An 11,996-nucleotide genomic window follows, 5' to 3' on the forward strand; every position below is an offset into this window, starting at 1 on the left:
CGGGGCCGACGAAGTGGAGGCGCCAGCGCCGCACGTCCGGCGCGGCGAACAGCAGCTCGGCCCAGCCGGAGCTCGGCAGCGACGCCTCGCCGCGCGCGCCGACGACCGCGACCGTCGCGGTCTCGCCGAGGCCGAGCGCCGCCGCGTGCCGCGCGATCGTCAGCGGGTACGTCAGCGCCTGGCTCGCGAGCGCGCGGGCCTCGGGCGCGGCGCCCACGTCCCAGCCGCGCGCCGCGAGGTAGGCGTCGAGGCTCTCGAGATGGCGCGGCAGCACGGCGCTGTGCGCCGGCGGCGGCGACACGGCGCGTACGGCCGCCGCCTTGTTGGCCGTCGCCCAGGCGCGGAGGGCGGCCTCGTTGGGCGCCGTGAGCACGTTTTTTACCGTGGTGAGGTGGCGAACTGCAGCGATGCCAGTTGTCGTGGCTCGCGTCGAGCAAAAACTGAGAGCCATGCTTCGCGCCCCGGTTTGTGTGAGGCCAACGTTGAAGCCCACAGCTGGGGCCGAGCATGGCGCCGGGCTGCGAGGCCCCTCCCCGCGCCCGCGGCCGGAAGTTCTCTCGTGCCGAACTCTCCCATGCAAATTTTTTGGTGCGTCACGTAGATGGACGCGCCGCCGAGCGGCACGCCGCGCCGCGCGCAGGTGAAGTCTTTTGTGGATCCCCGAGGGGACCTTGCGGTCGCTCAGGGTATAAGCGGCAGAGCGGACGACATGTTCGAGTTTTTAACACGTGGAGCTCAGTTTACCGATCAGCGCTTTCGTGAGGTGGCTATGGAGGGCTGTCAGCTTCTTCTGAGCAACAATCCCGAGAACGCCCCGGACCCGTCTTGCGAAATCGAGGAGTGGAGCCCGTTGGTTGCGGCGGCGGCGATCGGTCGCCGCCGCCTCGTCGAGCTTTTTCTTCGCGTGGGTGCTGAGCCCGATCAGATCGTTGGTGGACAGACCGCCCTGGGGGTCACGCTCCAGTGGCCTCACCTTCGAGAGCGGGACGGTGACTACCTCGGTGTCGCGCAGCTGCTCCTCGCCGCGGGGGCGGACCCCACAGCCTGGCTTAGCGGAAGTTACACAACCCCGCTCGAACTTGCGCGCTCGCGGGGCGATTTCCTCGAATTCGTCGAGCTCTTCGAAGCCGACCCGCGCGTCCGACGCGCCGAGCGCCGCCGTACATGCGCGTACTGCGGTGGCGTCGGCTCTGTCGCGCAGCCGCGGTTCCAGGTCTGCGGTGCCTGCGAGTTCCACAAATACTGTGCGAACGCCGCGTCCCTTCTCTCGCTTTGCTACCGGACGCCGGATCCATCGCAGGTTCGCGCGATTGCCAAAAGGCGCATTGGCGCGGCGGGCATCGTGAAGAGTGCGAGGCCATCTGCTGGCACCACGTGCACTCCGAGGCCCGCTCGACGACCGGCGGGGACGTCGCCGCCGAAGCCACTGCCATGCACGATGCCGTCGATGCGTTCAGGTCCGGAGCCCTCACTATTGAACAATTCGCAGACGAGTTCGAGTCGGCGTGCGACAAAATGATAGCTCGTTTGCCCCCTGATGACCCACGTCGTAGTCTTTAAAGCGCGCGTTTCTGTTCGAAAATGTCAGCCGCTGAAGAAGGCGCGGAGGCGGTCGAGCGCGGCCTGCGCGGTCGTCTTCGGCTCGCCCGCGTCCGCGCGGAACGCCTCGAGGAGCTCCCGCTGCTTCGGGGAGAGGGCCTGGGGCACGGCGAGGTGGACGCGGACGATCTGGTTGCCGCGGCCCCGGCTGTTCATGACGGGCAGCCCCTTGCCCCGGAGCCGGAGCTTCGTGTCCGGCTGCGTGCCCGGCGGGATCTTGATCTCGACGATGCCGTCGAGCGTGAGCACGTCCTTCGTCGCGCCGAGCGCCGCGTCGGCGAAGTCGAGCTCGAGGTCCACGTGGACGTCGGCGCCGTCACGGTCGAAGTAGGGGTCCGGCTCGACCTCGATCTGCACGAAGAGGTCGCCGGCGGGCGCGCCCGCGTCGCCCGCGCCGCCCTTGCCCGAGAGGCGGATCTGCATGCCCGTGTCGACGCCCGGCGGCACGGCGACGTCGACGGAGCGCCGGTCGCCGCGGCGGCCGTCGCGGCCGACGTCGTGCCACTCGATGGCCTTGCTCTCGACGCCGCGCGCCGCCTCCATGAACGACAGCCGCAGCGCGAGCTGCAGGTCCGCGCCGCGCCGCGGGCCCCGGCGCCGCCGGCCGCCGCCGCCGAAGAACTCGTTCAGCAGGTCCTCGAACTGCTCGTTGCCCGGCTGGCCGCCGAAGCCGCCGCCGCCGCCGAACGGGCCGCCCTGGCCGCCCCCGAAGCCGCGGCGGAACGACTCGAACGGGTCGCCGCCGGGCCCGCCGGGCCCGCCGCCGCCAAAGTCCTGGGCCGCGTGGCCGTACATGTCGTAGCCGCGCCGCTTCTCCGCGTCGCTCAGCACCTCGTAGGCCTCGGACGCCTCCTGGAACTTCTTCGTCGCGTCGGGATCGCCCTGGTTCGTGTCCGGGTGGTGCTTCTTCGCGAGCTGGCGGTAGGCCTTCTTCACCTCCGCGTCGCTCGCGCCCTTGCTCAGGCCCAGCACCTCGTAGTAGTCGCGCTTCGCCCGCGAGCTCAGGCCGCGCGACGTGCCGTAGCGGCAGTAGGCGCTGCTCGACGACGTCGGACCGCGGCGGTCGCTGGGCGTCGCCGGGAGGCACCGCGGCGACGCCGCCAGGGCGTAGGACCGCCGTTGCCGCGGGTGGCCGGCGCGGCGCGCGGCCGTCCGGAGGAGCGACGGGCGCAGCATCGGAGGTGGTCGAACTCGCCAGACCCCCCGCTCTCCTCGGCGCACTGCAACTCCTACTGCAAGAGCCTTGCAAGTTGCGACGTTGAACCTCGACGACAACCACCGGGGCGCCGCAAAACCGAGCTTAGGAGAGCCCGTGGACGAGCAGCGTCGTGCGCGCGTGCATGCCCGCGACGATCTGGTCGACCATGGGCGCGACCTGGGCCTCGTCGAGGTGCTCCGCGTTCTCGACCGCGTTCGAGACGATGATCGTGTCGAGCGTGTTGCCCGAGCGGATCCAGACGGCGCCGTTGTGGCCGATGGCGACCTCGTACTTCACGTGCTTGCCGAGGGCCGCGAGCACGGGCGCGTCGCGCGCGAGCAGCCGCCGCGCGAACGCCGGCGACACGCTCGCCACCGCGCACGCGGCGCCCGCCGCGAGCTTGCCGAAGGTCGCGGCGCCCGTCATCCACTCCTTCTTGGAGCCGCGCGTCGCGCAGCAGCTGAGCTGCGCCTCGCCGCCGCGCGTCGTCCGCTCGACGCGGCAGAAGACGGCGTCGCCGATCGCGAGCTGCGGCCGATTACGCTTCGTCGCGCCGTCGAAGGCGAGGGCGCCGAGGTTGCCGGGCACGGACGCGCCGAGCAGGTCCACGCGGTAGGCCTCGGCGCCCCGGTCCTCGACGATGCCCACGACGTAGTCCTCCTCCACCGGGGCGTAGCGCTTCGGCGCGACGCCGGGCGCGTCGCTGTCGGCGCTTACGAGCGCGTTCGATTTGCGTTTTTTTACGTTCGCGAAGAGCTTCGCGAGGTCCGTGTCGTCGTCGGCCATGCTCTTATCGACGGCCTATGCACTGCACTCAGGCGGCATCATCGCGCCGGCGAGCATGTTGACTTTGGAGAGCCGCCGCCCTGGAGCCGCGTCGTCCCAGGACGTCCTGCGCCGGCCGCGCGCCGTCGTCGCCCGCGCCCGCCGCGCCAGCCGCGCACTCGTGAAACCCCCGCCGGCCCCCAGCCGCGCCGCCGACGAAAAATGCCCAAGCACGCCAAGGTCCGGGCCGGGTCCGGGACCCACAAGCTCATGCACACGGTCCTGACCTACGAGGGCATGGACGGCGTCGAGCTGCGCGACGAGGCCGGCGACGGCGCCCTCGTCGGCGCGACGAGCGTCATGCGCTACCGGGGCGAGGTCGCCGAGCTGCCCGGCGCCGCGCGGTGGGCGCTCGGCGTCTACGACAAGAGTAGCGGCGAGGTCACGTTCGAGGCCTGCGAGGCCTACGCCGTCGCCGCGACGCCCAAGTGCCGCGTCGAGGGCGGTGACGACGTCGCCGATCGGGACAAGTCCTGGCTCGAGCGCAACATCGCGCTCGCGGACGCCTTCGGGACGAAGAAGAAGCAGAAGCAGCTACGCGCGCGCGTCGCGAACATGGTCGACGCGGGCTCCGTCTTCGCCGGCGACGAGCTCTCGTCGACGGTCGCGGGCCTCGCCGAGGCCGCCGAGGCCGCCGCCGCCGCCGCGCCCGCGCCCGCGGCCGAGGCGCCGCGCGAGGACTACGCGGCCCTCTTCGGCGACGAGGCGGTCACCGCGGCCATCGTCAAGCAGCGCGCGTTCCGCCTCGACGTCCAGGCCGAGCAGAAGCTGAAGAGTTGGGTGCCCGCGGACTGGTCGCCCTACGTGCGCGCGCGCCTCGCGAAGCTCGGCCCCGGCGACGGCCGGCTGTCGAACCTTCTGATCCTGCTCCGCCACATGCTCCTCTTCCACGCGCTGGACGGCCACGGCACGCTCAAGCTCGCCGACATGAAGATGTCGAAGCTCGTCCCCGAGGACGTCGCGCGCCACCTCTACGGCGCCTACGCGCAGGCCTCGGAGAACGGCGCGAGCGTCAAGTACGTCAAGACGCCCGCGCTCAAGGCCAAGCTCCTCTCCCACATCCTCCTCGCCATGCTCAAGGCCGAGGGCGGCACGGCGGACATGGACGCGGTCTCCGCGGAGCTCAAGACGCCCGTGAAGACGCTCGCCGCGCGCTTCAAGGAGCTCGGCTGCGAGGTCAACACGAAGCGCAAGAAGGGCGCCAAGGGCCCGGCGAACACGGCGACGCTGGCGGCCTTCGCGGCGAAGTAAGGTTTTAGGGGCGCTCGTCGCGTGCTGCAGTGGGATCACGTGTGGATCTTAATATAATAATAATGTGGATCCGCGTCTCGCGGCCTTCAACTTGCCGACACCTTTACCAAAATCGTTGGGAGGCTGCTCAAATCGCAATGGAGCTCCAACTCGCTCCGCAGACGCCGCACCCGCGGCCGAAGCGCGCCCTGGCGCTGCGGAGCGTCGGCGGCGTTGTCACGCCTTTGCCGGACGGCGAGGTCATGCTCGGGCGCGAGGGCGGCGGCCTGAGCCTCGGCGTCATGTCGCCGCTCGTATCGCGGCAGCAGGCCCTGCTCGTGCGCGACGGCGCCGGCGGCCTGCGCGTCATCTCGCGCGGCCGCGTCAATCCGACTTGCCTTATCCGCAGCGGCACCGTCCTGCGGCTCGCGCAGGGCGAGTCCGCCGAGGTCTCGCCCGGCGACGCGATCGTGCTGCGGGGCGACCGCGTCTTGCGCGAGGGCGCGGGCCGCCTCGTCAGCGACGACGAGGCGTTCACGCTCGTCGACGAAGAAGCCCCAGATATGGACCTGGCGGCGGCGCTCAGCGAGATCGCGCGGCTCCGGGCCGAGCTCGACGCCGCGCGCGGCGCGCCGGCGACGCCGGCGGCCGCGGAACCGACGGACGCCGAAGCGGCGCCGGCGGCCGCGCCGAGCCCCATGGAGGAGGAGGCGACGCCGGCGGCCGCGGAACCGACGGATGCCGAGGCGGCGCCGGCGGCCGCGCTGAGCCCCATGGAAGAGGAGGCGACGCCGGCGGCCGCGGAACCGACGGACGCCGAGGCGGCGCCGGCGGCCGCGCCGAGCCCCATGGAGGAGGAGGAGGAGGTCGAGCGCCCGATGGACTCGCAGGGCACGGTGGCGGCGGCCGCCGCGCCGAGCCCCATGGAGGAGGAAATCGAGCGCCCGCTGGACTCGCAGGGCACGGTGGCGGCGGCCCCGGCGGCGGCGGAAGCGCCCCTCGCGGTCGACGCGGTCGACGCGCTGCGCCTGACGAAGGGCCTCGAGGTCGCGTCGCTGACCTACACCGAGGACGGCAAGCGCCTCGCGGTGCGCTGGCGCGGCGGCGGCGCGACGTGCGTCGAAGTCGTCGGACGCGCCTGGGCGATCCGCGACGTCGGCGCCACGAGCGACGAGGCCCGCGTCGCCCGGGCGTTGGGCCTCGCCGGCGCCTTGTCCAAGGCGTCGGCCGCGCCGCGCGCGGGCGTCGACGCCGCCGTCGCGGCGTTCCTGGACGCGGGCTCGCCGCGCGCGCCCGAGGCCGCGGAGGAGGAGGACGACGACGACTCTGTCGGCGACTTTGACGACGACCCCTGCGCCACGTCCGCGCTCGTCGCGGAGGAACTCGAATCTGAGACCGAGGACTCGCCCTATGAGGCGAGCGGCGACGAGGAGGGCGGCGACGACCAGCGGAGCTCCGCGGCGCCAAAGGCCGAGACGCGGGGGGCCAAATTCGTCAAGCGGCTCCTCGTCGGCGCGGCGACGAAACGCGCGTCCGTGTCGTCCGTGCGCTGGGACGGCGATTCCCTGAGCGGCGTCGTCTCCCGCGGCGCCAGGCAGGTCATCGTGACCTTGGAGGTCCGCGCGGCCGGCGACGCCGTCGTCCTGCGGGCGTCGTGCCGCGGCACCAAGGGCCGCGCGAGCTGGGGTGCGGGCGTCGGGCTCGCGGACTCGATCCCCGCGCTGCAGCTGCTCCGCGTCGCCGCCAAAACGCCCGACGACGTCGCTCGCGTGCAGGACGTCGCCGCGGACGCCGCCAAGCTCGCGCCCCAGGCCGTCGCCGACGTGCTCCTCCACGCCGTCGCGACGGCCGCCGCGGGGACGACGTCGGCCTACGAGTGCCTCAAGGCGGCGATCTCGACCGCGGCGCCCGCGACCGCGTCCCTGCTCGTGGACGCGGCCGCCGTCGAGAAGCTCGCGCTACCGGCCGCGATCGCCTCGGTCGTGCGCACCGAGCAGCAACCGAAACCCGCGCCTCCCAAGAAGGTGGTCTGCTTCAAGCTCGCGTCGCCCGTGTTCTACGACGCGGCGCGCGGCGTCGTCTTCGGGCGCGTCGTGCGGAAGCCCGGCGAGACCGGCGAGTCGTACTTGAGCAGCACCGACGTCGCCTTCGCGGCCGCACGCGACGGCGAGGGCGTGCGCCTCGACCCGACCCGGTCTTGGAGCGAAGACGACTCTGAGTGGAACCAGCCCCTCCTGACGCCGGCGGCCCTCGCGTTCTCCAAACTCGCGACGGAGGCCGTCGAAATAGACGCGCTGCGGAGCGGGCTCTTGGCTCTACCCGACGTCCGAGCCGCCGCGATTGACCTCGCTTTCTCGCCGGCGACAAGCGGTTCGGGCCTCGACAAGGCGCTACCGCGCCTCCTCGCCGAGGCGACGAGCGCGGCCGCGTCGCCTGGGTCTTCCTACGTCCGCGACCTCGACGCGGTCGTCATCGACGCGACGGCGCCCAACGACGATCCGGCGATCGTCGCGCAGGAGGAGCGCGCAGCGAAGACGGTCGCGGCGCACTTTCAGGTCGCCGAGGAGAAGTTCCACGAGAAGGAGCGGGAGGTGAAGTACACTCGCGAGAACTGGGTCAACGGCGAGGACTGCGGCTGCGAACCAGAGCCGTACGGTCGCGGCGAGTGCCCTTGCGGTGACTGGGATTGTTATGGGGACTGTGAAAACGAGCGAGAGATCGAATGCAATTGCGCGGTGGATGAGAATCCAATGCCCGACGCGGTCGAGTTCGTCGGTGAGCGGCTTGAGGAGACGGTTGGCGTGCTCCTGGAGCGCGCCGAATCTCTTCCGGCGAACGTGCGCGAGGCGCTGCTCGTGGGCGTCGCGGGCGGCCTGGTCGAGGCTCACGTCCGATATCGGCGCACGAAGATCATCAAACCGGCCGGTAAGCCCGTCAAGGTCGGTCCTGGGACCTGGACCTGCCCCAGGGCCGTCACGGACCAGTCCCCAATCGCGCGTGCGCTCGACGATGAGACCGACATTCGGCTCAACGAATTGACCGATCGGGCCGCGGAGCTGGCCAAGGCGGGTCGGCCAAGCCTCTTCGCGAAACTCTTGCCGCTCCGCGAGACGGTCGCGTTTCCTGCCGATGACTTGGTCGAGGCGATGGCGGCGCCGGAGTCGAAGCCGGTGCTCCTCGCCGCGGTGAACGCTGCGGCCGCGAAGCTCGCCGCGCGCCTGACGCGGCTGCGGCTCACCGACGACGTTGAACCCGTCCGGTCGAACATCCGCGAGCTCCTGGCGCGGGGCTGGCTCGACGAGTGGGCGACCGTGGCCGGCGTCTGCGCGCTGGACGGCGCGGAGAAGCTGTCGCACTGCATGGACTACGTCGACTTCGCGCTCGAGGTCGCGCACCACGAAGCGGCGCCCGACGACGCGCTCCCCGCGGTGCGCAAGGCGGCCATCGCGGCCGTCGAGGCGTGGCTGACGCGGGCGTCGCCGCCGTCCGCCGGGACCCTCGACCGCGCCGCGGCGACGCTGCGGGCGATCGCCGCGGAGGACGCCGGCGCCGGCGCCGCGGCGGCGGCGAAGCGGGGGCTCGACGCGGTCGCCGAGGCCAAGCTCTGGGACCGGTGGCCGGTCGTGGCCCGCGTCGCTCTCGAGCTCGACCGCGGCGCGGAGACCGTCGCCGCCGCGACGCGCGGCGCCGCCGCGCTCCTCGCCCACGACGTCAAAGCTGGCGCGGCGGCCGTCCGCGCGGGCATCGCCGACGGCTGGCTGCCGGCGGACCGATGTCTCGCGGTCGAGGCGTTTTCGAGTTGCGCGGGGCCGAAAGCGCCGTCTTTGCGCGGCGCGCTCTTCGACTTGGCGCTCGACGAGGTGACGCGGCGCGGTGTGGCCGCTTCGCTCTGCAACTCCGTGCTTGACGCGATCGCAGCCCAGCCGCTCGGCGGGGTCCTCGCGGGCGCGCCAGAGACGTTCGTCGATTGCGTCGCGGTCCTCCGCCCGGACCTCGCGGTGGCCCTGTGTCTCGCGTCGCTCGACGGTGTCCGTGCCCGGAAGCGCGCGGCCCGTGTGCTCATCGCGCACGGCTCGGACGACGCGCTGCTGGCCTTTGTGCGAGACGAAGTCGCGCGTCCTCAGGGGGCCATGGTGTCCTTCGTTGTCGAGGCTGCCGACGTTGGCATCAGCTTCACGAACGAGTCCGGGTCCACGTACCGGTACTCGTCGTACGGCTCCAGCGAAAAGGGCCTCAAGGTCACTACCGCGACTGCCCGCGACGCGACCGCGGCCGGCGTCTGCTCCGGCATGCGCGTCGTTAGCATTGGCGGCGACGACTTCGCGGGCCTCAAGACCGAGGATGCTCGGGCGAAGCTCAAGGCGGCTCCTCGACCGATGGAGCTCGTGTTGTCGTGGCCATCGCAGAGTCCTTCGTCGCTTAGCTCCTCGTTTACGCATGGATTTACTCGCGCGGATGCGGAGTTCGACAAAGCTTTCCGGGCGCACTACGAGCGCCTCCAGCGCGAATACCGCAAGCAGATCCCCGACATACGGTGGTTGCATGCGATGCTCGTGGCGAGCGGCCGGCGCTGCGGCGAGGCCGCGTGCGCGTTGACGGCCGCCAAGTACGAGGCCGACGCCGGGAGCTGGCGCCGCAAGCTCGAGTCGGAATTCTCCGAGGTCCAGTGCGTCACTTTAGCAAAATCAAATTGCACGAGGGGCCACAGCCGTCCCGATCTCGTCTTTGGGTGTCGCCATGGGTGCGCGTCGGTATGCGGGACGGGCATCCACGCCATCGGGCGGCTCCACGCGCTCGTCTGCGCCGGCCTGCCGGAAACGACGGCGCGGCCCTGCCTCGACGCTCTTGCGAAACGGACCGTCGGTGCGCTCTACCGCAATGTCCAGAACAAGGTCCAAAGCCCCATCACCTCGCTCACGCGTGCCACTCTTTCGGGTTTCGCGCGCTTCGGGACGCCGTCGCCGCTCCCCGAATTCGAGGGCCTGAAGATGGCGCCCTACGCGCACCCGCCGCCGCCGCCGGCCGCGCCGGCGCGCGCGCCGTGCCCCGACGACGCGGCGGCGTGGATCGCCGCCGAGCTCGAGGCGTCGCCGTTCAGCGAGGTGGCCGCGGCGCGCACGCGCGAGGAGGCCATCGACGGCGAGGCGCTGCGGTCCATGGGCGAAGACGAGCTCTGCGACGTGCTCTTCCAGGGCCGCGAATCGCGCCCGCGGCTCGCGGCGCGGAAGCTCGCGCTCCGGCTCCGGGCGCCCGGCCCGCCGCGCCGCTGGCCGTCGGCGGCGGCGCTCGACCGGGGCCTCGCGGCCTGGGGCGCCGCGGCGCCGCTCCTGCCCGAGCTCGACGGCGAGGTGCTCGCGTCGCTCGACGACGACGAGCTCGACGCGCTCCGCTGCGACTCGAAGGACGCGCTCCGCGCCGCGCGGAACCTCTGCCGCCGCGCGGTGCCGGGCTTCGACGACGCGCTGCCCCCGAAGCCCGAGACGCTCCACGAGGTCGTCGTCGTCGGGTCCACGGGCGCGGGCAAGTCGTCGCTGCTCAACGCGCTCGTCGGCGAGGCCGAGGTCCTGCCGACGAACTGCATGCGCGCCTGCACGGCCTCCGTCGTCGCGCTCGAGTGCCTCTACGCCGCGCCGCGCGGCGCGCCCTACGAGGTCGAGGTCGCGTTCCTGAGCCGCGACGAGTGGGCCGCGGCGCTCGCGCCCCTCGCGGCGCACCGCGAACAACACGGCGCCGCGGTTCCGCCGGCGGACTCGGCCGCGGGCGCCGCGCGCGCGGCCGCGGTCGCGACGCACGGCGCGGACGCGGCGTGGCCGGCGCCCCTCGAGCACGAGCGGCTGGGGACCATGATCTGCTTCGGCGCGAGAGACGCGGACGAACTCCGGGACAAGCTGGACCCCTACGTCGACTCGGCGAACGACGCGTCCGCGCTCCAGCTCTGGCCCCTCGTCAAACGCGTCACCGTGCGCGGGCCCTGGGCGTGCCTCGGCGGCCTGCGCCTCGTCGACGCGCCCGGCGTCTTGGACGACAACGAGGCGCGGTCGCGCGCGGTCCGCGGCGCGCTCGCGACGGCGGACACGGTGCTCTTCGCGTCGAACGTGCGGCGCGCGGTCAACGACAAGTCCATCTCCGACGCGCTGCCCCTGTCCCTGCGCCGCGACCTCGCGGCGAGCGGGGCCCTCGGCGCCGTCGCCCTCGTCGCGACGCAGAACGATCTGGTGAACCGGTCGGAGATTGTCGAGAGCCTCCGGCTCCCCGAGGCGACGTCGCGCCTCGACGCGGCGACGGCGCGCGCGGCCTTCTCGCGGGCCCGCGCGGCGGAGACCTTCTGGGAGGGCGTGCCCTGGCGCGAGCTGCCGGTGAATTCCGGCGGGGCCTTCGACTTTCCCGTCTTCGTTGCGTCCGCGGTCGACTGTCAGAAACTGGAGAACGTAAAGACGGGAGACGGGCCGCCGTCGACCTTCGAATCCGCGGCGGACACGGACGTGCCCCAGCTCCGCGCATTTCTTGCGCGCGTCGCCGCGGGCGCCCGCGGCGCGAAAAAGCCCGGCGCCCTCGTCCTCGAGGCCCTCGCGCGGACCGACGCGCGCGCGCCGCCGGACGACGAGCCCGACCCAAAGCGCGCGCGGCTCACGCTCGCTGAGGGCCGCGGCCGCCCGGCGGCGCTTCTCGTCGAGGACTCCAACGGCGCGCCGGCGCGCGCGGTCACCAAAAAGCCGGCCTCTCGGCTCCCTGCGCGGGTCGCGGCGGCGGTCGCCGCGCCGCCGCCCGCAGACAAGCCGCTCAAAGGCTTCATGCTCTTCTCCAAGGAGATGCGGCCCAAGGTCAAGCGCGAGTTCCCCGGCCTCTCTTTCGGCGAGCTCGGCGCGAAGCTCGGCGAGCTCTGGCGAGGGCTTGAGTCCGCCGCAAAGGCGAGCTACACGGCCGGCACGGTTCCTGCGGCTGCCCCAGCTCCGCCGGCTCCTGCGCCGGCTCCGCGGCCCGCCGCGCGGCGGCCGCCGCCGCGGCCGATCTCCGAGGACGACGACATCATCGACCTGACGTGAGAGAGGTCGCTGTTGGTTTTCGCCCATAAACCGCACGCGGTCGCGCCCGGGAGGAGCGCCTGCCAGTGATAAGCGCTTTAGTTCAACATTAGAAGCAAGCC

The 11,996-nt window shown here is 72.3% G+C and overlaps 4 protein-coding genes across 4 annotated transcripts; 2 read left to right on the plus strand and 2 right to left on the minus strand.

Moving 5' to 3' along the window:
- Nucleotides 1-1,584: 1,584 nt before the first annotated feature.
- AURANDRAFT_32332 (hypothetical protein) lies at nt 1,585-2,775 on the minus strand (the record flags this gene model as incomplete). The annotated part of the gene is made up of 1 exon (XM_009042501.1): nt 1,585-2,775. The coding sequence occupies one exon, from the start codon at nt 2,773-2,775 to the stop codon at nt 1,585-1,587; it is 1,191 nt and encodes a 396-aa protein (XP_009040749.1).
- A 124-nt stretch (nt 2,776-2,899) lies between these two features.
- AURANDRAFT_32271 (hypothetical protein) lies at nt 2,900-3,583 on the minus strand (the record flags this gene model as incomplete). The annotated part of the gene is made up of 1 exon (XM_009042500.1): nt 2,900-3,583. One exon carries the CDS (start codon nt 3,581-3,583, stop codon nt 2,900-2,902), a length of 684 nt encoding a protein of 227 aa, XP_009040748.1.
- A 249-nt stretch (nt 3,584-3,832) lies between these two features.
- Nucleotides 3,833-4,873, plus strand: AURANDRAFT_67047 (hypothetical protein; the record flags this gene model as incomplete). The annotated part of the gene is made up of 1 exon (XM_009042411.1): nt 3,833-4,873. One exon carries the CDS (start codon nt 3,833-3,835, stop codon nt 4,871-4,873), a length of 1,041 nt encoding a protein of 346 aa, XP_009040659.1.
- Nucleotides 4,874-5,115: 242 nt separating this feature from the next.
- AURANDRAFT_67048 (hypothetical protein) lies at nt 5,116-11,895 on the plus strand (the record flags this gene model as incomplete). The annotated part of the gene is made up of 1 exon (XM_009042412.1): nt 5,116-11,895. One exon carries the CDS (start codon nt 5,116-5,118, stop codon nt 11,893-11,895), a length of 6,780 nt encoding a protein of 2,259 aa, XP_009040660.1.
- Between the last annotated feature and the right edge of the window lie 101 nt (nt 11,896-11,996).

This window comes from Aureococcus anophagefferens, assembly GCF_000186865.1.
Source record: "Aureococcus anophagefferens unplaced genomic scaffold AURANscaffold_31, whole genome shotgun sequence".
Taxonomy (NCBI): Eukaryota; class Pelagophyceae; order Pelagomonadales; family Pelagomonadaceae; genus Aureococcus; species Aureococcus anophagefferens.